General features: G+C 41.1%; 1 protein-coding gene across 2 annotated transcripts in view; it reads right to left on the reverse strand.

Annotated features, from left to right (window-relative positions):
- The window catches only part of PLXNC1 (plexin C1), a 143,892-nt gene that overhangs the window by 79,216 nt on the left and 49,578 nt on the right, over positions 1–15,098 (reverse strand). For both annotated transcript variants that reach the window (XM_044228116.1, XM_044228117.1), the window contains exons 5-6: positions 9,840–9,954; positions 2,241–2,394 (exon numbers count right to left, since the gene is read on the reverse strand). In XM_044228116.1, coding sequence (XP_044084051.1) covers positions 2,241–2,394; positions 9,840–9,954 — 269 coding nt within the window. The remainder of the gene's footprint in view (positions 1–2,240; positions 2,395–9,839; positions 9,955–15,098) is intronic.

Consider the following 15,098-nt stretch of genomic DNA (forward strand, 5'->3'; position numbering starts at 1 on the left):
TTCTTCGTGAACTTTTATTAGTGTATGATTCCCAAAGTCTGAGAGCCCTTACCTTCAGACACTTCTCTACAGCAGTAGAATTCATTCTGGAAGTCAGGATGCCACACATAACTCTGTCCACATAAAGTGGTTATGTGGGAAAGGATAACCCCCGGCTGCAAAGACCCGGAGGTCCGAGGGCTGGAGTGACCTCCCGGCAAGAGTATTGGCACAGCCACTTGTAAATGTTGGTAGAACGGACATACAGACAGGAAGCACGGAAAGACTCCCAGGGAAAACACATTTCAGTGGAATCTACAAGGTTCAGTGATGAACACCAGGAAAAGTTGCACTTTTCTTCATGTCAGCTGTGCACAAAACACTACTGGGAAATATCCCAAGGAAACGAATATATTTGATCTCTGCTCTGGTAGCATTTACAGTGATTCTATGAGAGATTAAATGGCTTAGGTGGAAAAACCCAACAATGACAGGACGGATACTCAAGGAAACAGCCCATGAGTGGTCTGAGTTCCACGTAGCACCTGCCTACCAAGATGGGGGTGCCTGTGGGGACTGTGAGGGGTGCCCGAACAGCCTGGACTGTTACGAAGGAAGTGACTCTTCCTCCAATGTTTCAGAGCAGAAGTGCAACAGGATTTGATGAAAGGGGTGAGGGCACGGACAGGGGGTTGGCAATGACCATGGGCTGGGTGAGTACAGGAGGTGGGACAGGAGTGAGTTTGCTGGCTGAGAATATGCAAGGCATTCCAAGAAAAAGGCAGGCAGAGGTCAGGTGCAATGGATAGAGCTGTAAATGCAACCAAAGAGCTTTACAAGGTGATCGCAAATACTTGAAAAACAGATTTTATATATGCGTAAGATCTGCATTATAACGACCAAATTTAACTAGAAGCGTATCACAAAGGCTGCATAGTGTAAACAAAGAAAAATGGAGAACTGGAATCATTTTCCAAGCTATCTGATCCCAAACAGTCACCAAGAGCCCAGAGGCTGAGAGGCATTTTTTTAAGTTTGGGGCTTTCGTCTGGTGCACTAAATTCCCTTCGGAGAGATTTGGGATTAACTGAGTAACACCAGCTCTCACCCCAAAACTTCATTCCATCATGATCTTGTCCCATGTTAGGAGGCCTGTACCAAAGATGTGACCCTACTTCTCGTCTTTCTTGCCCACGGAGATTCATGAGTGTGTCCACAATAACTCCTAGCTATCTCTGGAATCTGTCCACTTCTCTCCATCCCTGTCTGTCTCCGCACCCTCTCTCACGGTCCCCCCCACCGGGATCACCCCAGCGGCTTTTCTTCTATCTGATTTTTCACAGCTCACTCCTTTCCTTTTCTAGATATCCTCCACCTGTGGCCACTCATTCATTCATTCAACAAAAATTTATTGATTGTAAATGGCTCTTTACACCAGACTGTGTGCCTTCTTTGGTGTCTATTTTCTATCATTCTGCTTTCCATCTGTCCCTACCCCATTTGCCTGAACCACATAGAACCTCTTTTGGCTCTTTTGGCTTTTCTCTCTTACTAGCCATCATAATAGTTGGCCTCTGCCTGGAACACTCTTCCCCCTTTTCTGTGGCTCCCCTCTGTTCATCCTCCAGGAAGATTTCCTCATTCCATCAGCCACTGCCCAGGTTCAGTTAGTTAGGTGCCCCTTTCCTCCGCTTCCCACGGTTCTCTGTGCATTCACACAACTGCACTGTAACAAGTTGTCTACTTGTCTCCACCCCCAGCTGCCTCTTTCGGTCACCATATCCCCAGCACCTAGCACAGTGCCCGGGTCATAGTAGATATTCGAAAAATACTTCCTTTCTGAATGGATACAATGATGTTAAGATGATAGAACATTAGCTGTTCTATTTTCTCATCTTGTCCAGGGTGTTCCCAGCTTTTCCGATCTCTGAATTACCTGAGCCCTTTGGGTAGGGTCAGCCCAATGGTCTCTAGCTTTTCCCCATGGGTGTCTCCAGCACCCTCTTCTGCTGTCATCCTCCACTCACACGGAAGAGGGGGGATGCTGGAGTCCTAGAAGGAGGGAGAGCCAAGGGGAGCAGCCAAGTGTGGGGGGGGGAGGTAGAGCGGGAGGTAGGCAAAGACTGAGTCTATGGGGGAGGGAGGCTAGACATACTCCCTCCCATTCAACTTGCTTCCTGGGCCATCTGTGTTCAGGAGGTTCTCTTGCTTTCTTCACTTACAAACAAACAAACAAAAAAAACAGCCAAAAGTCCACCTACCTTTGTAGGTCGCTCTCGTGGGAATGCTGCAGGTGCAGGGCTTGCTTGGTGGACTTTTACCCCTACAGAGCTGCCTGCCCGTGTCCGCGCTCTTCACCGCGCACTCCCACTCCGCGCGCCTGGGAGGGAAGCTTCCCGCCACAGTCACTGTAGTCTGTGTGGGGAAGAAGAAGATTCAGGAACCACGTCGTTGTTTCCATACCCTCTCCATCCATCCTCGAGCCTTACATGAACTCACCCTCTGACATGCCAGACAAGGAGAACTTCTCAGACCGGAGATGTAAAGAAAGAGACGTTTCACCCACTATTTGCTTTGCCCTTCTGTGAATCTCATATTCCTATTCTCGAACAGTTTTTTCTGCTCTGTGTGTATTTTTCTTATCAGTTTTCAAGAGCGCTCTGTAGAGATAGTAATCCTTATCTGTCATATTTCTGACACGTTTTCTCCTAATCTCTTTGTCTTGCAACTTGTACATGTGGTTATCTTTTACCCCACACGATGTTTTTATGGCATCATGGTTTTGTCTTGGTTTTAAAGTTATTCCCAAACTTTAGCTTATAGACAAGTATAAAACTGTTCCACCATCTTTGTTTTTTTTTTTTTTTAAACTTCTATCTATAACCTATCTGGAAGGTATTTTTATGTATAGTATGAGATAAGAATCCATCTTTACTTTTATCCAGATGGTTAATCAGTTATGTCATAACCACTTACTTAAAAAATACCGTCCTTTTCTCACTGACCTGAAATACTGCTTCTGTCATATACTAAATTACCATGTATCTGGAATCTACTTCTGAATTCTGCTCTGTTCCAATTATCTATTGATTTACTTCTATCCCAATGTCAAGCTTTTACTACTGTGATTTTAAATATATTTAACATCTGAAAAGGCAAATCTCTATCTTTATTTTTGTAATTTTCTTAGCATCTCCTAGACATCGCTCTTCCATATAAATGTTAAGATTATCTTACCCAAACTGGGTGGGGAGACAATGAGTTTAATTGGACTTGTATTACGTATATGCATCAGTTTTAGGAGATCTTATATATTTGTGATATTAAGTATTCCCATCCAAACACGTGATTTTTTTTTTTCATTTGTTTCTGTTTGGGCCAGGGTTTATTTAAGAAGTTGGACCTTGATTTCCTGGGTGCTAAAATACATTTTTCATTTCTTTATTTCTTACCGGTACTGTTATTAGATTATAATTAAGGAAGGAGACCTATGAAATCTATTTAAAATTAAGGATTCATTTGCGGGCAAACATACAGAGTTTTGGGGTAGGAGGCTATATGTATGTGTGTGTACACAGATGGACACAAAGACAAAACTTTGAAATTTCCCCTAAAGCAACTTCTTCCCAAAAGGAATTATCTAAACAAACTAGGCAGCCAGTGCTCATGTTGAAAGAGGAAAGTTATCCCACCACAAAAAAGTAAATGCAGTGTGATGGGATAGAGATGTTAATGTTACAGTGGTAATTGTATGGCAATAGATCAATGTATCAAACTAATCCATTGTACATCTTAAATTTACACAATGTTAGGTGATTGCATTTCAGTTAAAAAAAAAAAAAGAAAATGAAGGTTGGGGAAAAAAAGGAAATTCAAGGAATTAATACACCAGTGGTGGACTCCTTTGGCAACAGGTGCATGAAAGGGATCTGGTGGGAAGGTGGGCTAAGCATTAGAAAGATGGGAGCAGGGGAGTGGTAACTTGCCAGCTATGATGAAGAGCCACAGTCCCAGACACCCTGGGAGGCGTTCATCTTCTGTTATACCTCTGTCTTTCACCTGGACTTTCCAAATGGCCAGCTTCAAACTCTGCTGTCTCTTGTCCTCGAATTAGCTTGCTACATCTAATCTAGTCCTGGGGTCAGTGCCATCTTTCCATTTTCAAGACACTCTGTTTCTCAGCCATAAAAACTTGCCAGAGAAGGAAAGTTCTTATAATCCAGCCTTAACTAGACTGAAACCCAACCATCTCTAGCAGACTAGAGCATAACAACGAAGCCCAGACTACTCCCACTAGCTCTCCTCCAATAAATGGCTGAGCTCTCATTCATGCTGCTTCCTTCAACCCAGATGCACACACAGCTCAACACATGATCATATATTATCCTGTATGCATACAGGCCTTAAATTTATTTCATTATTCAAATGCTACAACAACAGAATCAGAAATTCTTGTGAAATCAAATTTTCCATATTTCCTTCCAATTCTCACATAGCTTTTATGTAACCATAATCATTGCATTTATTGGTTCCCTATTTATCAATCTCTTAACATGTGCCAAGGGCGGTGCAAGGTGTTAAGTGCTTTAGTGAACAAAATAGCTGTGGTTCCTGCCCTCGAAGAGCTTATAGTCTAGCAGAAACATGGGGATGTCACCTTTCAGAAACTGGATGGCCATCTGGTGTGAAGAGATCTCCAAGATGGGATAGAAGCCTGGGCTAGGATGGTACAGTAGAGAAGGAAAGAACTGACAGATTCAGGATACCCTTTAGCAGTAGCATGGGGCAGGACGAGAAGTAGAGCATGTGGATATGGAGAATTTGGGTAAGGAAAGCAGATGGAAAGAAGTACCATGTACTGAGATGTGACACACCAAGGGAGAGGCAGACTTTGGGTGGAAAATGTAAGATTTCAATTTTGTTTGCCTGTAGTTCAAGATAGTTGTGTAATAATCAAGAGATAGGTCAAGTTAGATATGGGCCTGGAACTCAGAGGAGCAATCTGGGCTAGAGATAAAGGAGACAATGAACACAGAGATAAGATATGAAGATGAGGGACTGGATAAAATGGTCTTTAGAGAAAGTAGAGAGCTAACCATAGGAAGAGTCCAAACGGGGTCTAAAACAACTCCAGTATTTAGAGTCAAGGAGAGATGAAGCCAGCAAGGGAGGCTGAGGCATGGCCAGAGAGAAGGAAGAGAGCATGGACAGGGTGTGCCAAGGGAGGGAGGGCAATGGGAGAGGAGGTTTCAAGAACACAGCCAACAGATGAAGTAAGAGGAGGACTTACAGTGTCTGCTGGAATGGCTACAAGGAGTTCGCTAGTGATCTCAGCAAGAACAGTTACAGGGAACTCTGGAGCAGAAGCCAGGTTGGAGCTGACCTGAAAATAGCAAGTTTTTTCAAGTGCAGTGGAAGGAGAGGGTAGCCAGGGACCTGAAGGTATTTTTTGTGTGAGTGTGGGTTCCAGGCAAGTAGGGATAAAAAGCTGACACCTGGCTTAATAAACCTGACTTGGGAATCCTTATCAGGTTGACAGCTCCTTCCCCAACTAAGCTGGATAGAGAGGGAATGAAGACACAAAGAGTCAAATGAAATAGAGTTTGAATGTCAATTAGCTGGTAATTCTCCCAGAGCCAGAGAGCTTGCTGCACAACATTCTAGCAGGTTGGCAGACCTTATTTTACTTAACCATTCTGCTTATTGCCAAACAATGTGGTTATTTCCAGGTTTCTCAGTCTACAAAACTACCGAAATGGCATCTGCATGCTTACATTTTTGCTTCTTTCAAGTTACTTCTTCAGAATTTAAAGCCTGGAATTAGTGTTTCAAATAAAATGAATATACTTATGACTTTTGAAACAGAACAGCAAATTGCTCTCCAAAAAGGCTGTACTAATTGGCATTGCCAATGCCAGATGTTAGCATATCTTATCACTTTAATTTGTATTTATTAGATAGCTAGTGAAGTTGAACATATTCCCCTAACTATGTCTAACTCTCTAAACCTCCTCTTGTGAGAATGTAAGCTTTTGTCCACTCTTTGGTGGCCTGGTGTTTATCTTTTTAATTTCTCCTGGATTTAATATCTTGCAATGAATATCTTGCCTGCTGCAAATGTTTTCCTGAATTGTGCTTTAGTTATCTTTCTTGTTATATATTTTGAAATGACAAGTATATGAATGTTTTCCCTTTGTTAATGCATACTACATTGCTTCAGAGCTAAGAAAATTATACTTCCAATTATCTGATGCCCATTTCTATTTTCTGTTTTTTAGGGTTACCTTTTTCTATGAATTTCTTAATTAGCTTAAATTTTTATACTTAATGTAAAATACGAATTGTTATCTTTCCATATTGTAAGTCTGTTATCTCAGCCTCTTTTAGGAAATAATTCTTTTGTTCCTTCTTAGTTTATGATATCTGATCTTACAATTTTTACATTTATTTCTGAGCTTTGTAGCCTATTCCCACGATCTATATTCCTACTTTTAAATAGAATCATGGGTTGAGTTATTGTTGCTATCTACAAGTTTATAATTGTATGGAAATGGTCTAGCTTAAATACATTTCTGTTTTTCCAAAATACATTTTGGATATTCTTGACCAGTTCTTAGTACTCCAGCTGAAATTTATATTACTTTTAAGAAAAAGTCTAATTCAAATCTTCACTGGGATGACATGAAATCTAGAAAATAGGTTGAGGAAAAAATGACATTTTTATGATAGATTACTGCCCAGATACGTAGTATGTGTCTGGATGTAATCAAGATGTTTTTTCCTAACTTCCAAGAAAATACTTTGTGTGTTTTTGCTTTTATTTTTATTTATGCTTTTTTTTTTATTGGTAAGGTTTTCCTATCATGAGTTATAAACAGCTGCAATAGACCACTGCCCCACTAATTACCATTAGAAAGAACTGTTTAAGGCAAGCTATTGCATAGCCCAAATTTCTGTTTTTGGTAGCTGTCTTCAACATGTATCTTCCAGTGAAAGTGATTTTAAAATATAGGGTATACACCTCACCCTTTAAGTTTATGCCTGAGTATTTTGGTTATTGTCGATGAATGGGATCTTTTATTAATTGACCTTAACTTCTTTACCTCACTTGCTGTTATTGATATTTGAATGTTTGTTGAACATTTAGCACTTTTATTTTAATTAGAGTAATTTTAAAAGCTAATATATTTAGATTTGGAAGATATACAACCACTTCAGATGAGCAAATAGGGATACTTTTTAATCTATTCCTTTCCCATAACTTTATCTTACTTGTCTCTTGTGTTACTGCACCAAACACAACTTTAAAAATAATGCTCTTTGCATCAGTGATGGTGGAATTCCTTGTTTTCAATCTGATTTATAAAAGAATGTTTTTGGTATTTCTGCCTTAAGAGTCCTGTTGTTTGTAGGAGATACTTCTATTTCTATGTCTTTTCTGATTTTATTAGTATTAGCCATTTTCACTGATTGTTACAATCTCTTAATAGGTAAACAAATGATTTTGCATAATGCAAAAATGGGCTGTCACACATCCTTTTTGTGTTTGTGTATGTGAGAATTTCATTTTTCTTTTTTTTTTTCCACTTGTCTCAGCCTTCCCTCTCACCACATCATCAGTCCCGCCATCAGGAGAGCCCATTTTTATGACCTAGTAAGAATTCGTTCATATTTTTTCTTCATGCGCAAATAATTATATAGAGACATAAACATATACAGTAGATCATGCTATATCAATAGCATATCATATATGCTATATATATCAATAGCATATATTGAGTTTTTGATCAATACAAGATCATGCTACACATACTTTTCTGCATCTTGCTGTTTTTGCTCAACAAAACCTCACGAAATCCCTCCAAGCCAACTGGAATTGCTCCAATTATTTCTTGTTAATGCCGATTCTGTAATGAGGATGAGGATATACAATCTTCTAATTGATTTGTGTAAAGAGATGATGCTTCTTGGAAGCAGAGGCTCTGCATTATATCAGGGTCTTTCTGGACTCAGAAAGCTACTAGAATGTTACTAGGCATATGATGGGCAGGTAGCCAACACTCTTTGACCCAAGCTATAGACAGCCATCTCTGTAGATCAGAGTCCGGTATTACTTAAATCAACAAAGATCTGGAACTTTCGGGTATGTCACAGATGACCACAAGAGTAGGAAATATTTTCAGACAATATGACTAAGAGATGGCATCACATGTCTTATCAATGTTATTAAAATAATCAGTCCAAAGTTGGTTTCAAAAATGAACTTTACTCAGATTACTATATTCTTATCTCCTTTACCTTGAGAGCAATGGTAGCTGGAGAGCGAGGTAATGGTTGTGTGGGAAGCTTCTATAGGGATTTGGGTAAACCACAGTGGGATTTGGGTAGAGAAGAAAGCACTAGTGGTTGTCTGGGTGGTAAATATTTTTTGCAATGTTCCAAACTAGATAGAAAGGGTGATTAATTTATACCAGCGAACCCAAAGATTGGTAAGCAAATTGCGTAAGCAGCATCTTTCATACAATAAACAAGCTAATTTCTCTTACTACCCTGAGCTGAAGTAGCACCCTTAAAATTTTCAAAATGATTTTAAAAAATCTTGCATAATCTTAACCATTTATCAGAGCCCTGGGTGTATTCAAACATCATTTTTTTTTAATCATTCTCTATCAGAACCAAAGTTAGCTATTTTTCAGACTGATAAGAGAAAAATTTGACCACACCTATGCTGAGATACCTAAGCATGTTCTTCACACAATTTTTTCAGTCTGACTCAGGGCTGGTGGAGTTTTGGATGAAGGCGTTGAAAGTTCTTTTTTCACGGCCTCCCCCCCAACCCCAACCTGCCGGAAGACAATAGAAAGTGGTAACAGCCAAATAACTTTAAATCCGTAAGTTCTGATCAGTTATGACTTGAAAGCTTTATTCTTTTATTATTTATCACTCATTAAATGCTCTGGCTCTCCTTTATTAAATGTTAAATCATCTTAAGTGGTATGGTTCTTGCTATTTGAAATGGCAAAGTGTACGGGAAAAGAGAAAGTGGCCCATTTCCTTGTTAATGTGGCATTCAAATAAAACAGAGCAAGCTCGACAGACAGGTCAACTGGCTGCTGATGGGGATTCTGTACAATTATTCATAATACAAGAACTATAATTAGGGAGAAAATGTCTCCTTACAGCACTGCTGAAATTACAAGGCAGGAATTCCATATTCCCGTAGGGCATGGACCGTGCGTGAACGAGATGTTTGAATCATATGCTTCTCATTGCGTCCTTTCTCTTGGCCAGTGACAGGGTGGAGGGACTGCCAATGGTGGTATGGCCATAACAAGAGCCCACTGGATTTCCAAGGGACCACACTTGCAATATTCACTGGCCATGGTGGTTTCTTGCCCTCTCTCCCAGTACTGCTTAAAGCCATGTATATAAGACAGTTACCAGGAGAAGCCTGCATGAATTAGGGGAAGGACCATAAAATAACATTCTACCCTTAAGTCACATTTAAGTAATCTTTTTGACCATGAATCTGCACTTTCTTCCTTTTTTTTTAAACAATACATTTTTCTACTACATTAATAATTCTTTTTTTTCTTTAAATTCAATGAATGAGGGTAGTCTTCAGCTCTACAAGACAACAGACTCCATGAGGGCAGGCTCACCATCTGTCTGTTCTCTGCTATTTCTCTAGCATCTCGCCCAGAGTACGGCATCTGCCAGGCATTCAGTATTAGTAACTAAAGGAACGGACTCTCCTAATAAGCTTCTTTAATGCTAGAAGATATTTCACACACAGAAGGAAGTTAGCATCAATTGTGCAAAATGAGACAACAGAGACAAATTATAATCTTTCCTCTTACCTTATCTTTACTGCTTCGAAATAGGTTAATTTGAGGGCACTTTTTAGCTCCCGACGAAATATCCAGCCAGTTTTCATGGTTCTCTGGGTGTACACAATCTTCTTTAAAAGTACACCTATCCAAAAAAGGAAAAGGCAACAAAACAGCAACCCCACACATGCATTAGTTAAAATATCTCAGACTTGGCTTCAGTACAGAACGGCAGGCTCTGTGCAGAGGGTTATTGATTCTGAGCGAGAATGGGAACGTGATGCTAAAACCATGAAAAGCAATGGGACCAGAGCAGAGCATTTTTTCCATCATGTCTACAAGCAGAAAACCAATGCAGAAAACATGCTGAACTTTGGTTCCTGTGGCCTCTCTCGGGATGACATCATTAAACACACCCAAAGCACATCCTCTCGTGGATTCTAAAATTAAAGAGCTCCCTTCGAGAAAAACCTGGGTGCAAAGGACAAGTCCAAGAAATGGTTTACATATTATATAAATTTTAGGTCTGGGGCTCATTCCCAGATATATCAACCTATTGTGGGAATCTTTCTGTTATTAAGACACTAATAAGGCCATCTTGTGCTTTGTAGTCTGAGAATTAAATATAAATATTTCGAGGGCAGAGTCTTCCCAAGAATGTGATAAGCCATTCTATAACCATCTGCTACAAAGCATTTATTTAGACAGACACCCAATTATATCGAAAGATATGGGTGTACACTTTCCAGGGCCACTTTCCCAAGTCTGTCAGCGCAGAGGATGTCCCAAATAAATCTTAAGCTGTGGTTGGGGCCAAGTCCTCTAATAAACACGACCAGGAGCTAAGGGGGGGGTAGGGTGGGGTGTACTCTTTTGCTGGCTGTCTCGGCCACTCTAGGTCACGCTCACTTGGGAGCTCCTGCCTCACCAGAAGGGCCAGCAACCTGACAAAAAGAAGGAACAGCAAGGGCTGTGTTATGCTCAAAAGCCTTGAACTCCACAACTATTCCATTGGATAATATCAAGAGACCAGAACATCCTTGTTATCTACGCCTCCTCAAGGCCTGAGGTTAAAATGGAGGGGTTGAGGAGACCCAGCAACCGTGAGTTTGAAAAGAAATGGAAAATTCATGAATCACAAGATCGAAAAGCCGGCAAGTGATAAAGGCATTCATCTGTCCCTCCAAGGGTCGGAGAGGGGCGGGATGTGGTCCCTGAAAGGGCATCAGACTTCATAAGTATTTTACTTCCTCTTCTTCTTCTCCTCTCCTTTTTAAATTTGTACAAATGTAGGCCCCATGGCTTCATCTCTGAGCTCTGTGCTCATTTGAATATGACAAAAATAGAACAGGAAGCCAGTGAGTTTCATTAAGCATCATCCTCGAGCACAGTACTTTGAGCAAGGGTTGGGGAACCCTGTTTGCTGGGAGCACATCTGCGTCCAAACTCCCCTACGTCTGTGTGGGCTCCTTCTCCAATGTCCTGACCATGGGGATTTTCATCAGCACTTTTCCAAAGCCATCAATTCATCCGACCCTTGATGGCTAGCTCGTCCGTCATGGACATTAAGTTCAAATTAAACGGCCTGTCGGTATCAGGGAGCATTTGCCACCGAGGGATAAGTGTGGCTGGATTGAAAAACAGGATGACGGAGCCGGTTTCTTATTCTATATTGGAAAAGGGTTATGACTGTCAAAAGTCCCAGCCTCTCCTGGGCACTCTGGTTTGTCTAAGGCTCTGTCTGTTTGAAAACAAAACAACAAAAAGCCAGTTCTGGGGAGACTGGAGTACAAATATTGTCGTGGGCTCTTAATGCTGCCTGGAAGTCAAGGCCTAAGGCTGCCAAAAAAACAAGTGTAAGATATTTCATACAAATAGTGCTGTAGTGTGCCAATTTGTAGGCAGAACACAGTAGTGCCCCTGAGTTATCACCCCTCCTTGCTGAACTCCTATAGCATTTCTTGTCGGAACTACACATTTTGGTATTTAATCATATGCTGTGTTGAATTACAACTTAACTGTTTCATATGTCGCTGTCATCTCCCCCCCCCACCCCCAAGTAAGCGCTAAGCTCCTCAAAGGAAGGGAGAATGACTTTAAGATTTCTTCGACAAATCCCTCAGGGTCTGGCAGCACGATATGCAAATACTGGGGTCTCAATAAATATTTCTGAATGGACGGATGAAATATGAAATTTCTATAGGTCCTTTCTGTGCATGCTTTTTCTTTCCAAAATTTTCTTCTAATTTATGTCTGACTCTTCCTTATGACAAAGAGACTGTTTTTAATAGAAGCTCAAAGTTCCAATCTGGGGCCAGAGAGGAAAGAGATTAGGAGTTTCCAGTTTATCTTTGGGGGTGGGGGAGAAAAAATATATAGCCAACCTTTTACTTCCCATTTTGTACAAGGTAGAAACAAAATCTAACCATGTTAAGCAACTAACATAAATTTCTTACTTCTAAAACACCTCTGAAATTTCTAAACTCCCGTTACTTGCTTCTCGCCAGTAAAAATAATAAATTTTAAAAAATGAAATAGCAAACCGTGACACCAAGAATGTACAACCAGATGGTCAACCAACAACAACATCTTATTACTTCTCCAATATTGCAGATTATAAAACCTTCATGACAGCGTGTTACCCACACATTCACATTTCTTCAGGAGCGGGAGATCTTATAGCCCCCACATTTGAATAAAATAAAAGCAGTTATTTTGAAATTATCCCCTCCTATGTATCACAAAAGCAATGGTCAGGTGGTGTAGACACTTAAACCTTTGCCCAAATGAAATTAAGATTTTTTTTTTTTATCAGAGAGAGAGGGGGGAGAGAACGAGCACAGGCAGACAGAATGGCAGGCAGAGGGAGAAGCAGGCTCCCTGCCGAGCAAGGAGCCCGATGTGGGACTCGATCCCAGGACGCTGGGATCATGACCTGAGCCGAAGGCAGCTGCTTAACCAACTGAGCCACCCAGACGTCCCAAATGAAATTAAAACCTCGCAGTCAGACACAGCTCTCGGTGAGGCTGATCTTCAGTGACGTGCTCTCAGGTAGGCTGATCTCTTAAGTGGCTTCATTTCAATTTCTTCAGGCGACAGATAAGGGGACAATGGGATTTGGATTAGACTGGGCATGGCAGGCAAATGACACATTTGCTTCCCTTCCTCTGTGTTACCGCTCAGGCCCCATCCTCTACTGAGGGTCTCCCCGGAAGCCCTAAGACTCCCAGTCACTGTTCTCTTTTTCCAGTCCTTATTTCCATCTGATCTCATGCCTACACCATAAGGCCAATATGTAGACATTTGCCTGTTTGCAAATCAGGAAACACTGAAGAACACAAAACAAAATTAAACCCAAACCAAAAAATTTTTTTAAAACAGAAAACCATTTTCCTTAGGTGAAAAACACAGTATGTGGAACCACCTTAGTGAAAAAAAACTAGTTAAGAAGGCTTAGTCTGATTAGTTTCTATGAAATCTGCTGTAAAGCTTCATCTATTCAAAACAATAACAGAGGAGCACCTGGGTGGTTCCGTTGTTAATCCTCTGCCTTTGGCTCAGGTCACGATCCCAGGGTCCTGGGATGGAGCCCTGCATCAGGCTCTCTGCTCAGTCAGAAGTCTGCTTCTCCCTCTCCCACCCCCCTGCTTGTGTTCCCTCTCTCGCTGTGTCTTCTCTGTCAAATAAGTGAATAAAAACTTTGGAAAAAAAAAAAAAACAAGAAACAAACAAAAACAAAACAAAACAATAACAGACTTCGCCGTTGCCCACTCAACTATATGCGTGCATGGACCACCCCCTCCATCTCCCCACAACTCATGACAAAACTATGTTCAAAACCCATCCAGGCTTCAACTCTTGAACAGAAAAGTCCCAGGCACTTGTTTCTAGGTTTGCTGTTCAGAATCCAGAAAGTACTTTTAAAATACGGGTTTGCTTCCCAAGTTCATGGAAATCTGTCTAAACTCAAATATCAGTGAGAAACTTGCCCAGAAAGCACCTATGAGGAGAGAACCCCATCCCATCCCAGGTACTGGCCCGCATGCTTACAGGCGGCCCTCCCACGTTAGTCCTCCCAACCACCTCCTTCTTAAGGCATGAAATAGAGGCTTGGAGAAGTGAGATAACGTGCCAACGCAACACAGCCACAAGCGTCAGAAATCTGCCTACAGAGCCACCCACTTGGTCACCCATCTGCGTGGCCTCCTATGAACCTTAACTACCCACTTAATAAGGTGTGAAAGGGTAAAGACATTCAGGGTGCCTGCTGGCTTCCTGGGGCCTCCATAGGGGTGGGGGAGGGTGGGGCTGCTCCAGGATGAGCACCCCGGGGACTGACATTAGAGAAAGTCAGGCAGAGTCTAGAGGTTGAAAGGACAGCAAGGACTTGAGGGGGATGGGGCGATTCTGAGAGGCCTCTGATTTTCCATCTATCCCTAGCCCTGAACACAAAACATCCATCTACAGGTTAAAATCCCAGGAGTCCCCCAATTTACAAACCTATTGTGCCCCCCCATTTTGCTTGTTACCCATCTGTCTGTAATATGGACTACATCTTTCTCCCCACAGAAATAATGTTATAAACAGTGATTAGGTCCCCGGTTTAGCCCACAAAACCTATTCATCCATAATGTAACTTCTAGGCTGTACATTTGCAATAAAGAGTAGCAGTAAACAATATGACTGCGGCCATTTGCATTGTATAAGAGTTTTCTCCTACCTTACGGGTTTGTATTTTTGCTCAGCTGGTAGTCTGGGAACACTGCCCAGCTGGATCGACTTTTAAATTTATTACTACACTATTATATTTATACATTATTTCTGGTTTTTTAATGGGTAGGATTTAAATTATTAATTGTCTTCATGCCAACATAAAGAACAGGGAGACCCACCTCTGAAAAAAAGAAAAAAAGGACCTAAAGTTCCCAGGCAGATAAAATGCCTGTGGGCTGGGGAACCTTGGAATCTGACTCTATCAGGCCAGAAAATCTCTCTCTCTCTCTTTTTTCTCATTCAGTGAGAGGCTATTGGTCCTTAGCACAACATCTCAGCTACCAAGGTAAATGTCACATACATGACTGCTGGTAAAAACTTGTAAAATAATATAAAAATAAATGGAAGGCTACTTTTCTCTAGTCACCAAATGAAGCAGTATAATCAATACTACAATAAGCAAAAAGCTTCAGACCCACAATTCAGGTGTCACTGAAATTACTTACCAGAATGTTTGTAAATATGAGTTTTAAAAGTTAAGTGACAGATATCAGAGCCCTGAAAAACTAGGATAAA

This window comes from Neovison vison, chromosome 12, assembly GCF_020171115.1.
Source record: "Neovison vison isolate M4711 chromosome 12, ASM_NN_V1, whole genome shotgun sequence".
Lineage (NCBI taxonomy): Eukaryota > Metazoa > Chordata > Mammalia > Carnivora > Mustelidae > Neogale > Neogale vison.